At 46.8% G+C, this 26,752-nt stretch overlaps 1 protein-coding gene across 2 annotated transcripts; it reads right to left on the minus strand.

The window, feature by feature from the left end:
• Positions 1 to 263: 263 nt before the first annotated feature.
• map3k21 (mitogen-activated protein kinase kinase kinase 21) lies at positions 264 to 26,290 on the minus strand. 2 transcript variants are annotated; one of them, XM_088933937.1, is made up of 11 exons: positions 25,425 to 26,290; positions 14,479 to 14,659; positions 12,477 to 12,625; positions 11,563 to 11,738; positions 8,479 to 8,719; positions 7,809 to 7,931; positions 7,579 to 7,662; positions 5,903 to 6,053; positions 5,491 to 5,585; positions 4,650 to 5,246; positions 264 to 3,732 (listed from the first exon to the last, which is right to left on the minus strand). In XM_088933937.1, exons 1-11 carry the CDS (start codon positions 26,179 to 26,181, stop codon positions 3,329 to 3,331), a joined length of 2,958 nt encoding a protein of 985 aa, XP_088790063.1. In that variant the 5' UTR covers positions 26,182 to 26,290; the 3' UTR covers positions 264 to 3,328. The 2 variants fall into 2 exon arrangements, with proteins under 2 accessions (XP_088790063.1, XP_088790062.1); XM_088933936.1 differs by lacking the exon at positions 7,579 to 7,662 and having other exon boundaries at positions 1,477 to 3,732.
• Between the last annotated feature and the right edge of the window lie 462 nt (positions 26,291 to 26,752).

Consider the following 26,752-nt stretch of genomic DNA (forward strand, 5'->3'; position numbering starts at 1 on the left):
CGCATTTCACACACTCCATATTAGGACAGTTATGAAAGATGATTAAAAGTGTTTTAATTTACTACACTTTTGTGATATTTCTACATATGGAGCTGTCAACTGTTAAAACCATTTCCAAGTACTGTATGTATGTACAGACCTACTCTGTTCACATAGTATGTGAGGTCTATGCAAAATTGACATGAATACGCGTCTCAATCAGGAAAAAAACTGCTTATAGATTGAAAGTATGAGGAAAAAAAATCTCATTTTTTTGGAACATCTTTATTGACGTTGTTTCACAGAGTAACCAAAAGGTATGTTTTTTTCCTCATTTTGTAATTAAATTGTATAAATCTGTTACAGAAATAGTGTCAAACATGGTTTGCACCAGAATGCAGATACTGTAATTGGCGAAACAACATTAAACAAAGAAAGGTATTGTTCACTTACTGTATGTGACTAACACTTGATTTCATGGAAAAAGGTCACCAGTGAAAACTAAGAAATTTCAGGAATACCTCTGTCACTGCTTTCTCTTCAGTCAGGAGCTGTGTTTTTCAAAGTTCTACAGCTCAGTGTTCACGTGTTCACTAAGCCCAGGTGCAATATTGTCTGCTTTAAAAAAATATTTATTCGAATTTCAAAATGTTAAGGAAGTCCAATTTTGGGTCACAAAGAACAGTTTAAGGATCCAATCTCATTTCTATTTGCAGAGAAATAGTTTTTATACAGAGTAGGGATAGGACAGCATAAGTATTTAAAAATATAAAGAGCAAATATGAACAAAGAGATAGCTAGATTTCACAGTCCCAGGTATTGTCAAATACTGAAGTTTCAGTCCCTATAACAAAGCTGAAGTATATGGTTTCAGCCCATCTATATCCATGTACTTTCCGTAAATATGGACTGATGCAGTTTACAGGGTACAAAAATACATTTAGAAATATACGCAAATCAAGAGAAATTTTAGCATTCCGCAACACTGCGTAAAAAGGGGAAAGATGTTTCATAATTATTGCTATTACCACATTTCAAATGGTGAAACAAATTAATTTTCCTCTGAGTGAAATGCACATCTCTGGAATCACAACAGGGGGCGCTCTTTCCTTGTCTTTTGCTTACTCCCAGGCCTAGCGTCTGACATGCTGTAGAATTTTAAATCCTATAAAGCACTACGGTACCCAAGCCTGAGAGAATGAGAATTGTTCCCTGATCTACAGTTAAGTCACTTTGCAGACACATTTATACAAAGTGACAGAGAAGAGTGGATCTTCAGGTTCACTGACGTAGATCTCATCTTCAGGTTGGAGCACAAGGGGGTGGACTGCCAGACTGCTCTGGGCAGCAGGCAGAGAGCCTGTAGCACAACTGGTGGTTGAACGGAGAACTGTATTACACAAAGCCCTTTATTTTAACCACTGTACCAAGCACCCTCCTTAGGAAGCAGAAGAAACTAGCAAAATGTTGTAAAAAATAAAAAGGATCACTGACTTGTTTTTAAGCTCTTACACAGGAAGTTTATTGTTCTGCAAAAGCACTTTATGGTCAGACCTTAAAGCAGATCTAGAGATGCTACGTTTTAGAATAGGTTATTTAGCTGAACAGTCCAACTGTGACAAAGTGAGTTCGGTTTGCCCACCCCTCAGATATTGCATCATAAGAAATTCAGCCTTCAGCCACTGAACATACTCTCCAGACACAAAGAACCAAAGAGGCTGAAGGCTGTACTCTTACTCCTAAAACACCCCTGTAGGTGGCAGGATGCATTTCACAAATCTTTTCATTATCTCAAGAAAAAAAAACAACATTTGCCATCAGAACAAATGAATGTTTCATTTTGTTTTACAAAAGTAAATATCATCTTATAAAATTTGCACATTTTAAAAAATATTTAAAAAACTAACAGATAACTGGTAGAGCATAAAGGAATAATTCATGTAGTTTAGTGCATAAGATTTGCTCAGTAGCTAGCAACTCTTTTCAGAAAGTCTCACTGGAAGGTGTCTTATTTAACGGCTTTTTTCACATCAACAGTACAATTTGAAAAGGTAAATTTGTAGCACCTGGTATAAAACATTTCAGCACATCTCAAAACATGATTTCACTGTGAAAAAAATATAACAAAATTCCCATTACTCTGCTTTGAAATTGAACACACTTAGCAGGCTAAATACACTTAAGTTGTCAAATGTGTAAAAATGTGTGCTTACAACTGAGTCAGGACAACATTAATGGAATGCAGAAATTGATGCACTACAGTACCTAATAGTATCGTGCGATACTGCACCAACTGCAGATATAGAAAAGAAAAAAGTATTTTTAAGCACCACACAATGTTGAGAATTCTGAAAATTTAATTTTAAAGTAGATCATTTGGTATTGAATAAAATGCATTTTAGTAAAAATGCTTGATACCATCACTGTGAAACATTCTCTCACAGGGCACACCAGTTAACTGCATTGGTTACAGTGATCTACAATTTCCAGTTCTGTACTTTCACGCTCATATGAGAGCGCTTCGGTGCACGTCACGTGACAGACAGAATGCTCTAAACTGCTGAATTGTTCACTATGCTCCACCTATTTCAGTTTTATATTCCTCATGTCAAAAATAATGTTTGTGAGCTCGCTAAAAACAGCAGGTCAAGTACCCTTACTTAAAAAAGTATAATTTATACATTCAATAAATCTAGACCATTTATAGCAGCTGGTAGGGCAATTCTAGGCTTCCATTTTGAGAAAACCACTTGGACAACCTAATACCTGTTACAAATGTTTTTGTTATTAGCTTTCCTTTCAACTCTGCCCAAAATAAGTCAAGTCAAACGACTCAAGATACTGGAGGCGATCGTGGCTGTAGCTTGTCCTGGTAACAATGAACACTGCAGTAGCTGCGAACATAATCTCCTTCTGGTTCAATCAAAGCACTGGATAAAAATAATAAAATCATTACAACCATGCTGTCAGAATTTCAGTTAAAAGCAGAGCGCTCCGTTTTAAGTTTCAGTCCCATCATTACTACTACACATGAAACCAAACCCAATCTAGGACAGCACATGTAGAAACGCTCGGCTTTCAGGCTTTCTGTTACAGTAGTATGGACCACAATTTCATTTGAAAATGGAATGTGCATTTAAATTAGATTTCACTTTGTAGTTTTTGCTGGAGAAGTAAGCCTTGAGCTTTTCCACTCTAAGTATACGGACATAAATAATAAGGACCTTGGACAAAGAAAGCTCTCTTCAAGTCTACAGCTCCCGCCTGTATCTTCCAACAGGCTTTCGCATTGTCAGACTGACACATCCAAGGGGAATCTGTGCTACTGACAGGAATGTGAGGCAGGCGACTAAGACAAGAACTCCTTTTCCAGTTCGTACACCGCAGGTCTCCCGGGCTTGCTCTGGATCCTGCAGAGAGGAACCGTGCAGTCCCGTTTCTGTCCCTCTGTGTCCATGTCCAGCAGGGAGCAGGCCCCCGGCACCACCTGGGCTTCAGCCTGGAGTAAAATGTCGAAGGTCTGCGCGCTCTTCTCCCCCGAGAAGGGTCCCAGCGAGTAGCTCTTGTTGTGGCCTCTCAGCAGGGCCCAGGACGGGACTTTGCTCTTCAGAGCCAGGGGCCGAGGCCTCGACACGCCGTCCGCAGAGCTCGGGAAGTCGGGCCTGTCCTGCCTCTCCCTCAGCGCGACTGCTCCTGGGCTCGCTGCCTGGACTAATACTGCTGAATCCGTGTGCGGACTGGGGATGCCGTTAGCTTGGGAAGACGAAAACAGCAATCAGCACGAGACCGTACCTGTGATACCCTTGGGATTGATTTCATGGGTGGAATTCGGGATTCTTTAACAGGTTTCAAGTGTGCACAGGCAGGTTGTATGTACTGCTGCTGAGGACGTGTTCTGGGGTCATTGTGTTTTACACTGCTAACTCTCTTAGCCTTGCATGCTGCAGCAAAATAAGAATGCAACCAGCAGCCATATCACCCTGCAGCTCACAGCTGGCAGCCCACTGAAGCTCCGCAGGTGTGAGCCTGGATGGGAGACCTCCTGGGAAAAACTAAGGTTGCTGCTGGAAGAGGTGTTAGTGGGGCCAATAGGGGGCGCTCACCCTGTGGTCTGTGTGGGTCCTAATGCCCCAATATAGTGACGGGGACACTATAAGAGGCGCTGTCCTTCAGATGAGACGTAAAACTGAGGTCCTGACTATGAGTGGTCATAACAAATCCCAGGGCGTTTCTCGAAAAGAGTAGGGGTGTAACCCCGGTGTCCTGGCCAAATTTCCCCCTGGCCCTTACCAATCATGGCCTCCTAATAATCCCCATCTCTGAACTGGCTTCATCACTCTGCTCTCCTCCCCACTGAGAGCTGGTGTGTGGGGAGCGGACTGGCGCACTATGGCTGCCGTCGCATCATCCAGGTGGGGCTGCACACTGGTGGTGGTGGAGGGGAGTCCCCATTACCTGTAAAGCGCTTTGAGTGGAGTGTCCAGAAAAGCGCTATATAAGTGTACGCAATTATTAATATTATTTCCTACGCTTGGAGGTTTGAATGGTGTTTCGCCCAGCGCCTCGTTGGAAAAAGAGTGGCGTGTCCCGACTCAGTGGAACCCCTCAGTGGGGGCGCTCGCCCCCCTGTTCCCAGTTCTAGTGAAGCAGCGGGTGGAAAGCTGACTTACTGTTCTGGAGCCCGATGGCGTGCGGGGCCGGCGGGCCGAGGTCTGTTCCGGGCGGGCGCAGGGACTCCTCCAGGCCGTCGGAGTCGGGCAGCAGCAGCAGGCACTTGGTGGAGTTGCACTCGGAGATGGCCGACATGGCCAGCAGGCTGACCGGGGCCGGGGGGCCGCCCTCGTCCTTCCGGGGCCGGCCGGGGGGGCTCGTGCTGCGGCGGAAGCGCGTGGCTCTCTGGAAGATGCCCTCCCGCTTCTTCTTCTCTTCCCGGAGCTCCGGCTCCTCCCCGGCCGAGGCCCGGCCCACCTCCCGGAGGTCCAGGCCCAGGGCCACGGAGGCCAGCAGCGAGGCGCAGCTGTACAGCACGGCGTCGGTCCTCCGGCGCTGCGCCGCCCTCTTCAGGCTGTTGGTGGGAGTGAGCTGAGGGGTGCTGCTGGCCGAGCTGGCGGGCGTGGTGTCCTCCACGCTCTCGCTCGCCGCCCCGCCCTCTCCCTGATCGTCCTTCCAGAGAGGTAGATCGATGTAGACCTGGTTAGGGAACTTCAGTTGCTTTGGTTTACTGCTGTCTGAGACTTCAGCTGAGCCCGGGGCATCCGGACACATCCCTAGAGCCGAGAAAGAAAGTGGGATTATTCACACAGGGGGGGGGGGAATGACGTCAGCTAAACAACTCGGAATAACTCTGAAAAACCTGGCAGAAAAAGATCCCATCAATCTCCTACACAACTGTTCCTATTTTTTAATGATGGACGAAACAGAACATCAGTTTTACTGTCCGCTTTGCAGATCACCATAACAATGATGTTTCCTGTACTTCCTTTACATCTGCGCACGCAGATTGTTACTCACCCTGCTCTGCAAACAGCGCAGCTAATGGGACAGACGTCTGGTTCTTCATGAGACTGGTGGACCAGGGGTTACTGCCATCAGAGAGGGGTCTTACTCTGCACAGAAAACATGGGAGTGTCTAACCGCAACAGTCACACCGTCCAAACCACATTCCGAAACTGTCAGCATCAATTTTATATTCTCCCATCGCTGCGCAGATGTTCTCAAGAACCAAGGACAGCTGGAAGGCTTGTCCCTGAACGTCCTCAGACGACAGAGGACAGCCCTCGATGAAGACGGCACATTGCAGGGCAGGCACACACACAAACACACACTCACACCAGGGCCAGTGGACCCACCAGCATGTCTTTGGACTGTGGGAGGAAACCAGAGCGCCGCAAACACGGGCAGAACACAAACTCACAGGCCGTACCTTTCAGCACAATTCGTCCGTTCTTTCGTCTGGACAGAACTCGGCCCCCAGGTGCGCCCCTTCTTCCTAAAGCCCTTTTTGACATCTTCGAACTCCTCTGGTTTGCAGGCTGTGCTCCTTCCCCAGGTCCGGTTGCTTTCATCCAGTGTCACTAGATCACAATCAAAATCGCCAGCGTGTGAATGAGCAGCCAGCAAAGCCTGCCAGTCGTCAACAGCTGTACGAGCCTGAAAAAGACCGACCACAGAGCTCCCCAGACCCACGATCAGATCACCTCTGGCAAGCGAGCTGCAGGCAGAAACCAAGTCCAAAGCAAGAATAAAAGAGCCAACCTCTGTATCTAGAAAGATAAAGACTAAAACCACAGACTTGCATTAACTAAGTTTTAAGAAACTGATTACTCCCTGCTGATAGTATACTGTACTAGCAATCAACTACTGATAAAGCAGCACTCTTGGGTGTCTGTTTCCACCTTTACCCTAGCTATGTGGAAGTATGCTGTCACAGCCATGGATAACACACCGGAAAGCCAATTACTTGAGATCTGAAATTCTTTTATCAAGTGGAGTATTTTGAACTGCCTGCAAAATATCAAATGCTTAAGGACAACTGCTGAAAGTGTGACTGGAAGAGGTCACAATCACTTTTAGACCCATAATAGAGAAAAGCAAAACTGTCATTGGCCACTGTATGGTTTTATGTACGTACCGATCTTTGCATCTGTCAATGATCATAGCATCCTCAGGAAACTGGACTGTATTTAAAAAATATTGCACTATGTTCCATATGAGCCTTTCTGTTCTGTCTCCCAGCCTCAAATTATTTTTTCCCCCATAATCTGATCAAGCAGTTGAACAACTGTACACCAATAACCGGTGTTTCCAAACACCCAGTCACCTCTGTTCGAATTTACAGTCAGCAGTTACTGCGCCCCTATTTCATAGAAGTTTCTAACTTGGAATGACTACAGAGCTGCACAGACACATTCAGTATCAACACCCTCTGCGGTCTGCGTTTATAGGAGACTCTTTTTGTAGCGTCGATGTGAGGTAGTACTATCTACGCTCTGAAATGTCCGACATGTTTCTGCTGTCCAAGTGGCTAAAGCAACAAGTGAGCACTTCCTCTTGCACAGGTTAAACCACGGAGCAAGAGATTTTGGATTTAGTTTGTGAAAAGCATATTCTATAGAATTATTTATATTTGGTTACCAAAAAGAAAATGTCAAAATGCATCCATACTTGCATTGTGCGTTTTCTATTTCACTCAAACTACAGAAACTCAACAAACAGATTCACACAAAATCACATTTTGTCTTATTTTCTTTGCTGATGCATTCCTGTGTACTGTCCTTCACTCAGCAAACCAAGAATGGACCTACGAAGTAAGTGAGCATGAATCAAGTGTTGTTAACCAGAAATGTAACCAGACATGTGCCAGATGGTTTAAGTTAGTACTAAAGCCTTCAGAAATGACTCTCTCCCCAAGATTAAATCTTCCATCACACTTCAGATAACATGATTGTCAGCTACAATTATCAATGAACAGAATATTGTATATCGATTTAGAGTGGAGAAAAGCGTATTCTCAAAGACACGTCCCAAATACCAGCAGCAGACAACTGATTTGGATTCACTTTCAGTGACAACACCATCCAGAACTGATCAGTTTCTTGCCTGTCCTCCAAACCCCGGGACACTCGTTTGTGATATCCACTTCCTGATGGTACACATACAGACTGTCCCTCCTGTTTGAGTGCACTGAGAAAAAGAGATTACAAGACACTGAAAAAGGATGCAAAGTTCAGTGAAGGCAACTCCTCTCTCGCTGCAAAGCAGCAAGAAGGCACCAACAAAAACCAGCTTCCTTGTGTAGTAACGGGACCGGCTGCTCAGAGGGGACCTACACTGGATAGCCCTCAGGCGAGGAATGAGCGTCGGGCTGCTGGGAGGGCTGGAGCTGCTGCCGTTCAGGCTTCTTCTCTTGTCCATCGTCGGCGAGGCCTGGACGGTTATTTTGTGCTGGAAATCTGTGACAAGTCACAAGAGACACTGGTTAAAGCCGCTCGCTAGCAAAGCTCTGTGCCGGATGTCACTGCTGTCACTGGGGACCCTGTAGACCCTGACCCTGAACCCAGACTCTCCTGTCCCCTCCTGTCCCCCCCTGGCCCCCATTTCCCTCCCCAGTCCTCTCCCTGCTCCTGTCCCCACTACCCTCCCCCATCCTCCCCCTGCTCCCGTCCCCACTGTCCTCCTCCTGCTCTCCCCCAGTCCCTCCTGCCCTCCTGTCCTCCCCCTGCCCCCACTACCCTCCCCCTCTTGCCCTGCCCCTGTCCCACCTGTCCTTCTCCTGTCCCCACCCACTGCCCTCCCCCGTGCCTCCTGTCCCCAATGCCCTCCCCCATCCTCTCCCGGCACCTTCTGCCGCCCCCCTGCCCCTCCTGCCCTCCCCCTTTCCTTCCCCTCTTGCCCTTCTGTCCTCTACTGTCCCTCCCAACTGCCCCCTGTCCCCCCATCCCTCCTGTCCCTCCCCCCTGTCCTCCCCCCATCCCTCCTGTCCTCCCTCCTGCCCCTCACCTGAAGGCAGGCTGATGCGGTTCCCGTCCTTGAGCTTCAGCCGGCTGCGCCGGAACTTGCCCTTCCGCTTCTTGACGTTGGGCTTGTCCTTGTTGAGCTGGAAGATGAGGATGTTGAGCTCGCGCTCCAGCACGTTGATCTCCCGCTCGGCCAGCTGCTGCTCCCGCCGCCTCAGGAGCTCCTCCTGGGACTTCTGCTGCAGCGCCGCGCGCGTCAGCTCCTCCTCCCGCGAGCGCAGCTCCTGCGGGACAGCAGGACAGGGGTACGTTACTCTGGGACAGCAGGGCAGGTGGCACGTCTGGGTGCCTGGAAGACGCCAGTTCCCTGGGATCCTCCAGTAAGAGCCTGACTATGATGTCTAGATCAAGGAAGCACTTCTCAACCAAACAGCCAAGCACAAGGTCCAACGTCTTCATGTCATTTTCAATCTTTACATTCTTACACACAGGAGAGGCTTCTTAACTCTGCCTCACAGCGAGACATTCTAAGGGATGCCTTTGCTATGGAATAGCCTGAGAATATGCTTTTCTTATCCTTGAAAGATGGAGGAGAAAATGGAAAATCAATACTTGCTGTGGTCAAAACTGCTTAAAATGTTTCTTTGTGGCACTGTGCTTATCCATGCACAAAAGGGTGAGACGTTCTAGATCGCCCTAATATTTTCATGACTATCAACAACAAGGCCATAATAAGAAGCCTACCAGAATCCTGTCCCGCAAGCTTTGAGATCCTATGGCTGAGGTTATCTGTGCAGCAACACAGGGATACACTGCAGCGCAGTTAGTGTGCTAGCGAGTCAATGCATGCAGGTCTATACCTCGAGTTCTGCTTCCTGGCTCTGGGAACAATAGCAGCTAATCCTATTGTGCACAGCTGAAGCACTGTCTTACAGCCCTACAGCATTACTCTCTCTGTGTGTGTGTGTGAGAACTTCAGTGGCAATCTGTCAAGCCTGCACTGTCTGTGTAAACAATGGCGAGCTGCTACTCATACTCCACAAGCCAGAGACATACAGATCATATCTGCCCTGCAAACAGTTTGATAAGCAAAAACTCACGACAAAAAATTAAGAACAGGTGAATAAAGGTTGAGACCTTGCTGCCCTTTTAGTCTTCCTCTCGACGGGTGGAGAAAAGTTCTTTTTCAGAAGCTAGTTTACACAAAAGAAGACAAAACCCAAAACAAGAGCGAGCAACTACACCTTGTTATAAGACGCCAAGTTAGTCAAAGCTTCAGGAAAACTTTAACTGTGCCTTGAAGTAAGTTAAATGAAAAACAAAAATTGAAAAGCTGTGCTGCTCGTGTGTTTACCTCACAGCTCCCAAGCCAATAACCTATTATAAACCAACAATTAACTTACAATGTGTGTGAAGAGGGCAATAGAGGAGCCCTTACAAAACAGTTAGGAGAATCCTTTTTAATTATAAGCCATATCACTCTGTAACTCACAGCTGGCAGCCCACCGAAGCTCAGCAGGTGTGAGCCTGGTCAGTACCTGGATGGGAGACCTCCTGGGAAAAACTAAGGTTGCTGCTGGAAGAGGGGGCAGCAGGGGGCGCTCACCCTGCGGTCCATGTGGGTCGTAATGCCCCATTATAGTGACGGGGACACTATACTGTAAACAGGCGCCGTCCTTTGGATTAGACATAAAACCAAGGTCCTGACTCTCTGTGGTCATTAAAAATCCCAGGGTGTTTCTCGAAAAGAGTAGGGGTGTCACCCCGGCGTCCTGGCCAAATTTCCCATTGGACTTTATCAATCATGGCTTCCTAATAATCCCCATCTCTGAACTGGCTTCATCACTCTGCTCTCCTCCCCACTGAGAGCTGGTGTGTGGGGAGTGTTCTGGCGCACTATGGCTGCCGTCGCATCATCCAGGTGGGGCTGCACACTGGTGGTGGTGGAGGAGAGTCCCCATTACCTGTAAAGCGCTTTGAGTGGAGTGTCCAGAAAAGCTCTATGTAAGTGTAAGCAATTATTAATTAACTCTCCCACCAGCTGCTTTTACTCTGTGAGCTCCATAAACAGTAGCCACCCCTCAGGCAAAAAGAGGATTTCCTTATTGATAGTGAAGTTCACGAGCTGTTCAGCTTCCCCTGCAAGCCTCCCTTGTTCATGTAGTGTCAGGGGAAAGAGCCAGAAACCTTCAAACCTGTGCTTATCAACAAGACCAAAATCTCACGCTAAAGATCCCTGTCCACTTCCCGGTAGCCCACGCTCACTAATCCCTTCTAGTAATCCAAGCGGAAGAAATATTAGGACAGATAGGAGAGACCATTAGGATCATTCAGCCTCAACTAACAGCCAGCAGGGAAGCCCAGAGCTCGTGGTGTGCGTGACACCGATGCTCATGGCCATGACTTGCTGAAAAGCTGGTTTGGCACAAAAAGAAAAAAAAAACAGAAATGGCAGAAGCCCACACTCACAGATACAAGAACACGCAGATGGAATCCAACAACTACCTAGGTACAGTAGCTTATTAATGTGCTTTCCTGCAAATGCCCTCACATTCCTGATACAGCCATTCCAAATCCCAATTTAAAATAATGAGGGGCTCGCTGGGAAGAGAAGCAGATTATCGTATTACGCTGTGGAAATGCTTAAACCCATTTCACAATTTACAGCCTGCTTTGTTTTTTGTGGGGGGGGGAGGGGGGGGATGATTAGTGCGCCTTAAAAACATAGCCAATTAAAACTTAAGAAGAGAAGTAAATCTTCAGAAGCGCCTTTGAAACTCGAGGTGCATAAAAATCTGAGGATAAGGCATCCGACTCTACGGACATTTGGGAACACCTCTAGTCGGGATGGCGGATTACAGCACCTGCTGAGGACTAATACGCCACGCTTAACATAAGGTTGCAGGAAGGTAATAGAGGGGTTTTATGCCAAGTTTAAAATAGATCAACTATTAAAAAAAGACATTTCTAAAGGTACGAGACCCTTGTGGCCACCAATGTCAGGTGGCTAGGACATCTAAACTATTAGCTTTTTTTAAATGTTTCAAGTACAGATATTAAGTCGAACAAACATTAGGACAAACTGGCCACAGGAACGCCCAGTGCAAAACCTCCCCGTATGGCTGACCTTCTCCTTGGTCCGCAGCTCATCGAACATCTCCTGGATTTCCACCTTCCAGTCCTCCTGCATGGAGTGGAAGGAGTCCTGGGGCATCTTCGCCATGACGGCGTCCTCGATGGCGGTCAGCTGCTCCAGGATGGCCAGGAACGGGGGCCGGATGTGAGGGTCCTGCTCCCAGCACTCTGGAAAGCAGAAGCAGGGCTGAGCGTCAGCAACGTCCTGGGCGCACGCGTTTCCCTTGACAACCACGAGAGGCGGCAGGTGGGCAAATACAGCCACTTGCCCCACAGCGGGGAAGAGGCAGGCCCAGGTAGCCGAAAATCTCTCTCGCACAATCAGGGCCTAATTTCTAGCTTAGAAAAAAAGCAGCTTGGCAGCTCGACTGCTCTCTGCCGTAAAGAGTGAAATAACATTGATGTGGTATTAAAACAGCAAAGCAAAATCATAATAGGAAGAGTGGGCCCAGCTAGTCGAGTCTCAACTAGAAAGGACTTATCTAGCACCAGATGGAAAAAAGTTCAAGCCTATTCGTGTGGCGTGGCATGGGTATTGCACAAGAAAAAAGGTGAAAGGTCATGTGAACATGCACCTAGTGAGGGACAGTTTGGGACTGGTTCATACCTGATCGATACTGGAGGCCTGTGTTTTTGATTAGGTTTGCTCCCATACAGTTTTCACAGCTTTGCCTTGTACTTCTTTGGTCTCAGACTTGTGTTTAAGGCTCATCTTGGGACCAGAAAGAGGCGCTTAGGCCCATCCTGCTCCTTTGGTTGCTAGTAACTCATCAAGAGCACAATGCCATCCAGTGGGTAGTGTGCGACCCCCACCTCTCTTTGTGTAAAGATGTGGCACGTGATCTCAGTCCTGGAGACACCTGCTCAGAACTTCCCGACTCCCCAGGTCTCCCAGGTCAAACCTACCTTCCATGAGCTTGGCGAAGGGCTCGGGGCAGGTGGAGGGGATGGGCAGGGTCAGTTTGTTGACCGCCACTCCGTAGGCCACGGCCAGGCCGTCGATCCCCCGGTAGGGCACCTCGCCGGTCAGCAGCTCCCAGAGCAGCACTCCATAGCTGGGGACCAGAGAAGCACAGTGCCCTGAGCCGGGAGCTTTCAGAGTCAAAACCGGCCAGAAACCTCCTTTCGCCTTAAAAACACACACGTGTAACAGGCCATAAAATCTCATCACATCACTTTCTCCAGTTTTCAGATTTTTTAGCTTTCCTTCCTGCCTTTAAGTTGCACAACGCACCTGAGCTCACCGCACAATGCGTGTTGCGTCTTTTGCCCTGTTCTGGATTGATACAGGACACCTGAGCAGCACCAACAAAGCTGAGGGCTGCTCTTCGAAAGCCATTTTGGGTTTAGTGGGTCGAAAGGCCTAGTTGGACCAGGGGAATGGTTTGTGATGCTACAGCTGGCTCCGAGTTCACCAAGGACCCTTAAACAGATGACTGGATTGCGGTGCAGTTTTGGTAGATTACACAGTCATCACAATAAAAGGGAACCACATTTATTGTTATCAGACGAATTCTGCAGAACAGATCATGTATTTAGCGAAAATTAACTTTCATTAAGTAAAGATAAACACGGTGTGCCTTTTTATGACCAACAGTCTTTCACAAAAAAACACCATTCAAACCTCCAAGTGTAGATGATGATGATGATGATAATAATAATAATAATAATAATAATAATAATTGCTTACACTTATATAGTGCTTTTCTGGACACTCCACTCAAAGCGCTTTACAGGTAATGGGGATCCCCTCCACCACCAGTGTGCAGCCCCACCTGGATGATGTGACGGCAGCCATAGTGCGCCAGAATGCTCCCCACACATCAGCTATTAGTGGGGAGGAGAACAGGGTAATGAAGCCAATTCATAGATGGGGATTATTAGGAGGCCATGATTGATAAGGGCCAATGGGAAATTTGGCCAGGACGCCAGGGTTACACCCCTACTCTTTTTGAGAAACGCCCTGGGATTTTTAATGACCACAGAGAGTCAGGACCTTGGTTTTATGTCTCATCCAAAGGAAGACGCCTTTTTACAGTACAGTGTCCCCGTCACTATACTGGGGCATTAGGACCCACAGGGACCGCAGGGTGAGCGCCCCCTGCTGGCCCCACTAACACCTCTTCTAGCGGCAACCTTAGTTTTCCCCAGGAGGTCTCCCATCCAGGTACTGACCAGGCTCACACCTGCTGAGCTCCAGTTGTGAGTTGCAGGGTGATATGGCTGCTGGCAATGTTAATGTAATGGTAATGTTTTGGAGATTTTATTCCTCAACAACCCAGGCTGTCCTAAGAGCAGGTAAAGATGCCACATGGAATTAAACATTATTAAAGAATAGGTCACTGGTTAGAAAGCTGTATAAGCCGATCATAAATGAAGATGAGATGTGGGGAAATGGTCAATTCTCCGGACTCCAGAATGGAGGATCAAGGGTCAAATGACAGATGGAAACAGATGGAGGTGGTGTTGTACACTCTTGGGAAAGGAACTTTGCCAAGAGCATTCCAGGAAAAACAAGGAAATTTAGCCTTAAGTTACATGTAGTTCACTTTGGAAAAAGCCAAAATATGCGAAGAAGGCAAGAAAAAAATAGAACTACTTTTGAACAAAATTATGTAGTTTGTAGATTCAACCACACCAATGATATTTATAACCGAAAAAATTAACTGCAAACGTGCTGATAATAAGAAGTGCCTTCGCTGTGCATCGCAGATTCTGGGACAGATCAAACACTTAAATGGTAAAACTCCCATGAGGATCTTGGCTGGGATTGTGTTGGCCACTGAGCGAGTCTGTACCACACACGATCACACGAGTGGATGAATGCATATAGCTTCCACAGAGAGGCCAGGAAAGAGCGAGAGAACAGGTTTTGCAGTTGCACACGCGAGGACAGCTCAGCGGTTACCTCCAGACATCGCTGCCCTTGGAAAACAGCGAGGACTTGATGACCTCAGGGGCCATCCAGGAGTAGGTGCCCGCTGCGCTCATCTTGGTCGTCTGGTACCACTCGCGCGCCAGCCCGAAGTCCGTGATCTTTAACGTCTTTTGGCCAATGTCTCCATTTTCGATTTTTTCAAGTAACAATACTGCAAAAACAAAAACAAAAAAAAAGAACAGGAGGTGTCATTTTACGCTGACAAAAACGTTTAAAAAGGCAACAGGAAATCTCTGACTCCCCTTAACAATCAGTAGCGCTGTGGGACCCCAGCCCTGTTAGGGTACACATGTGCCACCAGCTTTCAGTAACGCATGCTGAGGTGGAAAACTAAGCCAAAGAATAATCAACAAGTGACTGTGAATGGTGAAAAACAGAGAGAAGAAAGACACATCTGCGTGCAAGAGCAGTTATCCTGCACATCAGAAAAGCAGAGGTTCTTCACCAAAGATGTGTCAGGCTGTAGGACAGCTGTCAGGTGCTGCCCTGCCTTCCTGGTTGCTCTGTTTCATCACTGTTCAGACTTCACTACAACATATCAAACTTTCTGATGAAGCAGTTCAAAGGATATAGCCATGATTCAGATCTAACCTTTTTTGGGGCAACGATGAGTGAGATTCCTAATGTTAAAGCTCTAGAAATGTTTTCAACCTGGATCAAGGATGTACAAAGCTAAAAAGGCTGTAGTTTAGGCAGAACCGGTCTTAGATGTGCCACTTCTATCCTTGAGAACTTCAGTCGTGAACTGCAGGAACAGTAGATCATTGTCTGGAGATTGCAACTTTATACAGGATTACACTTTTTAAAAATGTGCTTAAACAAGAGAGCCTTTTGATTTTCCCATGCTCCGAGAGTTCACAGTTAATAATAATTAATCTGCTATCAAACATACAGCTGATAACCAACGAAAGACCTTGACACCTCCAGCCAGCTGTCTGCAACTGAAGTGTTATTGTTGGCAGAAGCTGACGGAGACCATGAGCGCATAGGTCTGAAAAAAATACAACAATTGTACTACAATAAGGTAGCAGAGTGGAGAAGCCCTTGAATTCTTGTTAAAGTAATGAGCCATCTACAACTGGCCCTATTCAGAGGTCCGAACTTAATTACTCAGCTACTTCACTCTTAAGAATGGGTCCTAAAGGAAAGTATTAGTCCCCATCTGCTAACACACTGCAAGTTACTACAATCCAGAGACTCCTACGACAGAATGTTTATGGTATCAGCTTAAGTGTTGTATAAGGTTTTATTTTGAATGAGGTCGAAGTTAGCGGCCCACAAGCAGGACCAAGAATTTACGTATTTGCTAGGTCCACGAGTACGATGTAACCAGGAGTAGAGCACAATCATACTTGAGCCCCAACTTCTGTTCCACACAACATAAAAATCACAGTGCGGATGCGCTTGGCGTAGTGGCTTCTTGTTTACAAGATGACTCTTATGATCTATAATAACCACAGGACCCTAAATAAGCCACATGAATAAAATCATCTTCACCCCTTATTTAATTAGGCAAGAGTCTTACTCCTCGGTTGCAACAGAGCAGAGAAAGAAAACATCAGTCAGAAAAGTAGTGACCGAACAGGGCAGGGCAATATCAACATATGCACGTGCTGGAAAGAAATGACAATCGCACAACGAAAACGCCTTGTGATACAAAGGTGAGCAGTTTCAGATCACTCTGAAGCAACTGAATTAGTAGACAAGATCAAGATCACTTTATTGCCATATACAATTTCTTGTATTAGGAATTTGTCTTTACGCATACCCCAGCTTGCTCTCCATGAGACACAGAGACAGGGAGAGAAGCTTGGGATCAGAGCGCAGGGCCATTTATACGGCTCTCCCAGAGCAGCTGGGGTGAAGGGCCTTGCTCAGGGGCCCAACGGAGTAGGATTCCTCTGCCGGCCGTGGGATTTGAACCAGCAACCTTCCAGCCACAGGCGCAGATCCTAAGCCACAGAGCCACCACTCAGTAGGTGCTATTTGGAGGCTCGGGGTGATAATTGAGGATGTTGTGGAACTGCAATCAAGGAAGATCGAAAGGTGCCGTCCAATTTAATTGTGCATTAATGTAGTTACAGCAGTAATTTAAACAGTGTTGGAGGTGGGGCCGGCAGGCATGGCCTGTGGTTTGCTACCACACAAGTGGGAGTGCACTGCTCAGCTCCTTGGAGGGCCACAAGTCACTTTGCTTAAACAAAACTATAAACAAATAAGAAGTGTACCAAAGTGACAGCTTGATAGTTTGATTTTAACTCTTTGGCTTTCCTTGACACTTAAACATCGATGTCAGCGTGGCATTTTGTGTATTGGGATCCCAAGTTGGAAAAAGAAAACCTCACCTACCAAGATTTCTTTCTGGTGCCTCTGGTAAGACTTAAGAATCAAAAACGGGAGTAACCAACCCTGGTCCAAGACTGCCACATTCCTGGCTTAGTTGAACCGATTACGTTACTAATTGCTGATTTAAGGCCGAGATGTAAGAACTGCAGGAGCTTGGCTCTCAGGGACCCAGGCAGGAGACTCTCGATCAAGGCGTTCAGCTGATCTCAGAAGGATACATCCAGCAGGGAGATGCAAGATAAGATAACATAAGATCACTTTATTGGCCATATACAATTTCTTGTATTAGGAATTTGTCTTTTCGCAGACCCCAGCTTGCTCTCCATGAGACACACAGACAGGGAGGGAGAAGCTTGGGGTCAGAGCGCAGGGTCTGTCATTCATACGGCGCCCCTAGAGCAGTTGGGGTTAAGGGCCTTGCTCAGGGGCCCAGCGGAGTAGGATTCCTCTGCTGGCCACGGGATTTGAACCGGCAACCAGCCACAGATCCTTAGCCACAGTGCCACCACATACATTGCTCTTTCTGTCTTAAAATCACTTCTGTTAATGTCAGCTTGGACATCCCCAGCCTGTGCCCCCACGGCGAGGACTGGGGCAGGGAGCAGTCCAGAAACCCTGTCTCTCCCTCGCAGCCATGTGCTCTGTCAACATGGTGGCTGCCCTCCCTCCTCGGCTCTACTGCCTCCACTCCTTGCAAAACCACAGCCCGATTTCCCATCTGTCACCTGAACCAGAACCGGTCAATTTGAATCAATCTGTGCCAATTTCACCTCGGCACACCGAGTGCATCACCACCATACACGGTACAGGCTGATGCCAGGTTTGATACTACAAGCTAAAGCTCAGGAATCTTTACATCATTACTTTTTCCTCAATACAAATTGCCTCCAGGTTTCTATAACTCTAACCTGATTGCTCATCTAATCCCACTTAATGGGAGCATTACCTACAGGACGTTAGCCAATGCATTCACAATGGAACAGTGGTTCTCTTCAGAAATTATACTTGATATTGTAATATAAAAACTTGTATTCATTAAGTCCCAATTAAGAACATGCACACAACTGTTTAAACAAGTTGCGTTCCTTTCGTATGAATTCCTGTTGTGCACAATGAAGGCACACCCTTGGACATGGCTCAGAACAAGGGTAAGAAGGAATGCACCCTAGAAACAGGCTTTGCTCACTTCCAGCATCCCTTCTGGGGTGCAGCATTTAAAATAATAAAAAGGAATGTTTAAAACAAGAGGAAACACAGGAGGAACCTTTGGTCTGGATAGGGCTTACTTCAACAGCCCACCTGTGTTTCTCCCTTTCAATTAGGACACATGGACATCGGCAATTCCTCTGGCATTTTTATGTACCTGAAACCAAGTAAAAGCAGAACTGGCACAGGCCCAGGCTTCCGTGTTGTTCTGCAGCACAGGGACTGCTCTCCACACTACAATTCTGTCGACCGAATTTCCTAAATTCTACCAGCAGGCAACTGGGAGATTAAATATAATGAAAATACGACTCTCTCTAGCAGAGGAGGGTCCCTGCATTCTTGTGCCTGCAGTCTCCTAGCAACCAGCGCTTGACCACTCTTTGTGCTAACTTCTGTTAAGTTTTGCCCCCTCATTAGCAGCATTCCTCTAGGTTAGGTATTAAAGAGATTAGGACACACAAAGACATAGTCAAACCAAGTGACTTGTTAATATTTCTTTAACCTCATTTTTCCTACCCCTCAAATTGGCAAACCTATGCAGAGAAGCCTTAGGGAGCTGGTAAAAACAAGCTTTTTCAAATGATCGTGGAAGAGGCAAACCAACAGCTTTAGCTATGGCATGCTCTGCTTTAATAACTTGTCTCCGAGAGTTTTATGCAGTTGCAAGCACTGCTGGTTTCCTTATTAGTGGCGAGCAAAAGTTTGAAGACTCCTTCAACAATGAGAACTCCTCCGACACGCCAGCAACTGGCCTCTACCTACTCTTACTCAAACACGGTTTCAATAAGCTTTTACCCAGCCCACCTTCATTTATCGCAAGTGTGTGGAACAGCAAACAAATGCACTTACTCACAGCTGAGTAACAGTTGAGCAGTTCCCTGCACTGGGGTGGGGGGAGGTCAATCTGAGTGATAAAGATCAGCACAGGCTGTAAGAAAAACAGGATCCGGAGTGGAAACTGGCCAAGATCTGTCCACGTAGTTTGCTGATGATCAGAAACGCACTTTTCACTGACTTTAAGGCAGTTCTCTTCTGCTGCCCAGTTTCTCTACAGAACGTGAAGGAGAAGCCTTGAAGCTGTCGCAGAGAGAGAGGTTTGCCTCACAAAGGCACACAGCAGCAGGACCCCATTTCACACTAAGCCTGCAGATTTCGTGGCCTGAGGGTGTTCAACTCCACAAGCCAGACCTTTCAGGCCTGACTGGCCGGCTGAAAGGAACACAGCCTGCCATCACCCGAGATCGAAGGTGCTATCGCATCGCCAATGCAAGCACGGGTAAAAGCCAAAGCTCAAAGCCAAACTGGGGCTCAGCCAGAGTTTAATTTACCTCGCAGACTGGGATGTCAGCCTCTGGACGTGCGATTGCAGATGTGGCTAACCCCTGCTTCCTCACCCAGTCTGTCCGAGCACCCTGCAGACTTATTTACCAGGATATCTGGACTGGTCTGGCCTCTTCAAACAATCACACTCGAGTGAGGAGACTGGAGGTGAAAGAGCTGATCTAGCTTATGACAGAGGCACCGGAGCTGCAGTCCCAGAACAGAACTGCTACACCGCAATGCTGTCAGGTCAGATATGATCAATATACCTGTTCCAGTATATGCACAAAATATATACTGTACAATATAAAAACTGCCATTCAGATATGAATAATTTGGGCTAAATTTCAAGAACCACGGACTGGGCGGAGCGGTGGCTCTGTGGCTCAGGATCTGCGCCTGTGGCTGAAAGGTTGCTGGTTCAAATCCCGCAGCCGGCAGAGGAACCCTACTTCGTTGGGCCCCTGAGCAAGGCCCTTAACCCCAACTGCTCCGGGAGAGCCGTATAAATGGCTGACCCTGCACTCTGACCCCAAGCTTCTGTCTCCCTGTCTGTGTGTCTCATGGAGAGCAAGCTGGGGTATGCGAAAAGACAAATTCCTAATGCAAGAAATAGTATATGGCCAATAAAATGATCTTATCTTATCTAGTTTATGTTAGTAGTGCCTTCATGATGTCAGCTACACACACAAAAAGGTTGCAAATCTGCAATCAAGCATCTTATTACTCACCAAACTCATTTAAATGCTAGGTTGTTACAACTGCTTAAAAACTTCACTGAACAGTGAAAAACTGCAAATCAAGCGTGTTCGGAGCCTGAAAGCTGACCCCTGAGTCACCACGCTGCTGACAAATTTACGGCTCGGGGTGCAGAGGGCCCTGGGACTCTCTGGAATAGCACCAGTGAATCCTCTCTGACCTCAGACCAAAGCCCCCAGAGGGGCACACACACTGGGCCTGATTCTTGCACATCCATAGAGGAGAAGGGTTCAACAAAATAAAGCCCTCGTAAATTACAAGAGAAGAGCTCCGGAATTAATCTCAACTGCAAATTGAGGGGCATGCCATTTTGGCAAAACTGTTACCAGAACACATAGTTTATGACACTTTCTCTGAAAAGGGAAACTCTCCTGATGGTACACAATTCAAAGCTTAAACTGTGTGCAAGACGGCTTGAAAATACAGCATCTTCACAGCTCCAGGGCATTGCTGTTATCTTTTAAAACAGGAAAGCAAATGGGCATAAAAATATCTGGAGTCCAGTGGGTTAAAACAATCAAACAGCTAACACTAATGGAGATTTGACTATTTCCACACTAGCACTTCACATTTGTGCAATGCAGGAGTGTTCGATGTAAAGATAAACGGAACTGAGCACACCTTCCACCAGGCCCAAGTAAAGACAATTCCTCAAATTCACAGGCGACGTGCCATAGAACTGTAACACCAGGTTAAAAGAGAGTCTCTAATAGACTGGAAAAAGCCTTTTCGTCTTCTGTTTTGTGAAACTGCATGACACACAGATCAGTTGCCTCAAAGCTGCTCCTACCTGTGTCTGACTTTCTGTACTTCTTGAATGTCTCTCGCACAGAAGGTGCTCAAATTTATGCTGACTGAGGATTTTCTAGCGTGGGTGTATGACCCTTCAGGAACTGGCTATCTTGTTCTAAAACTCTTTTGGAGTCACATGGCAGGGAATAATTCAATACTACTTCTGGTTTGTCCTTGTATTCAGTAAAGCTGCTGTGTGGGCTTGGAGATTGCATTAATATGTTTTTATCTGCAGCAGGATAGCTTTCTCCATACTACTTAATATTTCACAATCCCCTTTCTGAAGCAAACCGCACAACAGAACATCTGATCTGCAATATTCTGAATACCAGTCCGAGAAAAGCCAGCAGGACTCTATGACCTTCCAGGAACTAATTCATTAAATCAATATTTCACTCAGATGTTTAACAACAGACAGATAACTCTGAGCAAATAAAAGTTTTATATAAAATAAACTGAGGAAAAAAAAAAGGAAAAGGTCTTGCAGGTGCCCAGAATACTTATGATTAAAAGATCACCAGGGCCTGATGATATTGTGCAATTGTACTTAAGGACACGGGAGATGTTATATACTGTTAACAAAACACTTCCCATTGAGTGGGGATTGATTATTGGAGGACCCATCCATAAAAAAGGTAACAAAACCGAATCAAGTGTTTACAGTCCTATAAATCCTAACTTACATCTATTATGAAAATTCTGGAAAGGATCATTAGAATTAAAATTGAGATTCATATGTACACCAGAAGGACATTGGAAGGTGGCATCTATTTAGAAAAGCTAGGTCACTCTTGCCTTACAGCAGTAATGCATACAAATCATACAATATAGTATATTAAGATTTTCAGTAGGAGACAACGTTTCTTCTAAAAATGCTCAGATTACAGGTGGTAGGGATTCAAGAAAATGCATGCAAGTAGAATAAGACCTGGGCAATGTATGATGTAATTAGTGGAGTATCACAGGGGTCTGTACCAGGACCACAGCTCTTCCTCATACGTGTCAATGATCTTGATTCTAGCATAGCTGGCAAACCAGTCATGTTTGCAGAGGACTTAGAATATCAACAATACAGAATTAGGGGGGATTAGAAAATGCTGTAGAAACCTCAAAAAGTGAATAAAAAAGAATTCAGGAATGAGCAAATGAAGTGATAACATTTAACATAACACTCTTTGTTAGTTTATTTGTATGTAGTAAAAACGATTATAATAAACAGCTTGAGGAAGCTATATAAGACAATGTGAGGATGTAATTCAAAAAGCAAACAAATTGTTAGGACACAAAGTTAAAACTGTAGAACGTAAAACAAGTGATGATAATATCACCCAATACACTAGTAAGAGCTCATTTAGAATATAGTGTACAGTTTTGGTCACTGCCTGACAAAAAAGCCATTACTGGTTTGGAATCAGTACAGAGAAGAGCAACCAGATACATCCCATGGCTTAAGAGAATGGCCTACACTGACAAGCTGGAGGAACTGAGTCTCTTTAGTCTGAAGGGAGTGTCCCACACTGACAGGCTGAAGGAACTGAGTCTCTTTAGTCTGAAGGGAGTGTCCCACACTGACAGGGTGAAAGAACTGAATCATCTCAGTCTTGAACATAAAATACTTGACCTGATTCCGGAATTCAAAGTCAACCCACTGAGCTTCTTCAGAACCAGCAGTGAAAGTGCTCTAAGCACATTTTGAGGGTTTAGAGGACACAGAGGGTTGTAGGAGATTAGAACAAGCTAGCCCAACCATGTTGTTGAGCCCAAAACCATCACCTCCTTCAAGTAACAACAGGATGGGATCTCAGATATTTTAGCTACAAGCAACCAAGCCAACTAAATGAGCCAGATACTCTCCTCTCATGACGTTAAAATGAGTTTGGCACAACTCTAAGTCTTATTAAGACATAGCAGTGACGGGACTGCAGCAAGTGAACAGGTGAAGTCGATCATAAGAGGTGAAAACTCATTCCTCTGAGGACATCTAAAACAAAACCTCAGGACACAGGTTACTCAAATCAAAGTCAGATGAGTTGGAACACCCTGATCCTAAAGATTAACAGAGACCTTTCAACACAAAAGTCATTCAGTTGACCTTCACAATCACCTGCTACTCTTTGCGCTACAACAGGCAAGGAGCCCCAGCCAGGTCCCCCACGAGCACTTACAGCAATGTTCCTGGCAAAAAAAGACACTCATCCCTTTTCACAAATGAAATCCAATACTACAGTGCAGAACTTTAAAACCCAACAAGCACGCGCGAAAAAGTGCAGCTGCGTATTGAACACACAGGAAAAAAAACAACGTTTGACTTCTCTAAGCAAGCATCTGCGATCTTGAACGTTGTGCTGAAATAACCTTGAGTTCACCACCCACTACATAATAGCAGGCCGCTCCCATACTGAGACACTAAACAGAAGGGGATCACAACAGCTCTGAGCTGTAAGCCGAGACGCAGGAACCTGCCTATTTAATACTAGTCAACAACATCAATTTCAGAACTGACTGCACTGCAATTCTGCATCAGTCACTGTGACTGCATGGTTAATTAAGTATAATTAAGATTTAAAACAAGATACTGCAAGCTGTGTTTCATTTTAAGGAATAATATCAACAGCAGCTTTTTTTTTCCACAAATCACAGCAGAAAAATTACTTACAGCAAAAAGTAAGAGAAATGCCCAAATGCATTGCAATAAAATCAAGTCTTGTTTAGATTCTTTTAGGATTTCATTACACAGATGCTGGACAGCTCCTAAAAAACACTTTCAGGGAAAAACAAGGCTGCCTGATCTAAGCAACAAAAACAGATCATTGCCAGGTACCTTTCTCAAGAGAGGCATCTAAACTTCAAAGACTCTTTCATCTGTCACACATTCATCAATTTTATAGCTTTTTGAGACGATAAAATTGCGGCTGCTACACCCAGTCTGGGCTAAATGGACAATCACTGACTGCACATCAAAAGAAAGTATTGGATAATTTAGCGTTGAGACTTGAGACCTGCACAGGTAATAACTACATGCACCTTTGCTCCAAACTGCAAGACCCTGAAGCTGACAGCACTGGCCCAGGTGCTCTGAGCCCTGCTCTTTTCGACAGGACCTGCGCTTTGAGAATGGGACAGGTCCAGGGGTCACGTCACACCGGACGTGAAGCAATGAAACAGATTATCTGAAAGATACAGGTGTTCACCAGTCCCTTCACACCCGAGGAGAGATGGCAAGTGGCTTTCTCTGGGGAGACACAAAAACTGGAATCACATTGTGTTTTTGTGATCCCTTTCCATGACCACTGAGCAAATGACTGTCTTGAGAACAGCTTTAACGCACTCGATCTATATCTTAGCCATCTAACACACACAACTCTTCTGGAGAGCTTCTTCATACATTCTTTTCAATTAAATAGGAACCCACGGTTTACAGCGAGACTTCAACTGGAAATGCTCTACTGCAAACTGAGCACAATATACAGAGGATTCTTGCACACGGTAGTGGAATTCGACTCAATTGTCTTTCTGAAGTAGTTCACACAAGCAAGCGTGCTGCTGCTTCTTCTTCTTCTTCTTCAGTGTGGTCTACATCAGCACGCCCGTCTCCACAGGTGTGCACGGACACATCACAGAGTGACCGGACTGTCTCGCCGGACAAAACTTCACATACCGCCTGGTATGTGTAGCAGTACGGTCTGCAATTTCTAAACCGTCTGCGAGTTTTGGGAGAGCTACTTCAGGCAAAGTTTTTTTCCTAAAGGGTCCCTGGCTTTTCAGCTTGTCACCAGCTCGTCTCTGGACTCCCACATCGCCATGCGAATCTCATCTCAGCTTCAAGAAACGCTGTGCAAAGACAGCGCCTCTCACGCCACACTAAGCTTGGACACACAAGCAGTCTCCAGCACTCCTGACACCAGCTTACAAAAGGAAATCAGTGCAAGTCTGCAATGTGTAGCGCACTGATGGGGCAAGTGGTACTAGAGGAGTTTTTCCACTGCAGCTCAGCCTGTAACTAGTGCACTTAAAAAGGCCAAGCAAACTCTGGCCTACTGTCCTATCGCAATTTTGTATCACACTTCTTGACTAAACTGGACCTGCACATCCTTTTACATGGGACAATGTGGGTCGGCCCATGACAACAGGCACACAGGACTGAATGACGCCCCAACTTTTCTACCTGCCCAGAGAAGGAAGCTCGCGGCGCCCCAAGTCTGTGACTTGCTGTGTTGGGGCCCTCCTGTATTGTTAATAAAGGGCCCCAAAGTGACCAGCTGCAGGTTCGAGGTATCTGAATCACTGGGGAGGGGTGGGAAGCTTACATTGTCCTCAGTTAGTGACCTCTGAACTGAAAACCGCTCCCATTCCTCAAACCCGAGGCCGGCAGCTGTCCAGGATAAACATGAACACCGTGCCGGGAATCACCTTCGGAAAGGGGGTACACCCATCTGTCTGGAGGCTTAGAGCACCGGCCTCCTTAAACGCAAAAGCGAGAAAATGCTGCTTACTGTTGCTGGACTTGAGGTCTCGGTGAATGATGGGGACGACCGCTTCCTCGTGCAGGTAGTGCATGCCCCGCGCGATCTGCACGGCCCAGTTCACCAGGATGTGAGGGGGGACCCTCCGACCCGCCAGGGCCCGGTTTAAGGTCCCTCCCCTGGCGTATTCCATAACCAGGCACAAGTTGGGCTCCTGCAAACACACCCCTTCCAGTGTAATGATATTGGGGTGCCGGAGCATCGAGAAGAGCTTCGCCTCCTGCTTGACGCTCTCGGCGGTGGCCGTGATGTCTTCGTCGGGGTCCTGCCGGGCTGCCTTCACCGCCACCTCCTGGCCCCGCCACGTCCCCCGGTACACCTTCCCGAACCCGCCCACGCCGATGATCTCCTCCAGGACCAGCTCGCTGAAGCTGATCTGCTCCGGCGAGCCCGGGCTGCTCTCCCCGTCACCCACGGACCTGCCGCCGGGTAACCGGCGATAAATGGCGGGCTGGTAGGTCACGTAATTAGACGGGAAGATGCCGACCCGGTGGTGAATTTTCCCCGTCCACCAGCCTTCGTCTCCCGAGATCGCGGCGTCCTTGGACAGCACTTCCACCACGTCGCCCCGCCGCAGGCTGAGCTCGTCCTCCCCGCTGGCTTCGTAATCAAACACCGCGGTCCACAGGGACCCGGAGCGCACCGGGGCGGAGTGACCCCAGGCGCTCTCGGCGGCGCCGCCTGGCCGCTGCTCATCGCTTGGGAAACCGGCCTGGGAAAGATCCATGTCTCGGTAACCGCAGCCTCACCATAAGGGGCTCAGGTGTGGATGCAAAAAAAAAAGAATTTTATTTTTTTTTTAAAAGCTAGACGCCCCTGCCCCCTTTAAGGCTACACGTGAGTTTTCTGACTACTACTACTACTACTACAGCAGGCACCTCGACACTGAGGGCTCCCAGCTCGCCAAGTTAACGCACCCAACTACAAGCACTACAACGCACTACAGAGCCGAGGAGACGATAAAATCAACTCTCTTAATCCGACAATGGCTATCCTCGCCCCCCCCACACTCCACCCCCTGATCCTCGGACACGCTGCGCTACATCCACGGATCTTCTAGAGCGGCGACTGTTCTCCTCTCATTGTCTTTGAACAAATTCGGAAACAGCTGAAACAATGTGTCACCGCCAACAGCGCAACTGCGCGCAGCGCGGGGAAGCTCAGCTTTCTGGCCGTGCACAAAAGCAGCTAACGAGTGCGGTATGGTCTTTTTTCCTCTTTTTTTTTTATTCACCGAGAGGGCTTCTGAATTAGCCGCGGACTTTCAGGTGCTCCGGGAGTAGACAGCAGACAGGATT

Source organism: Atractosteus spatula, chromosome 15 (assembly GCF_055471065.1).
Source record: "Atractosteus spatula isolate fAtrSpa1 chromosome 15, fAtrSpa1.hap1, whole genome shotgun sequence".
Classification (NCBI taxonomy): domain Eukaryota; kingdom Metazoa; phylum Chordata; class Actinopteri; order Semionotiformes; family Lepisosteidae; genus Atractosteus; species Atractosteus spatula.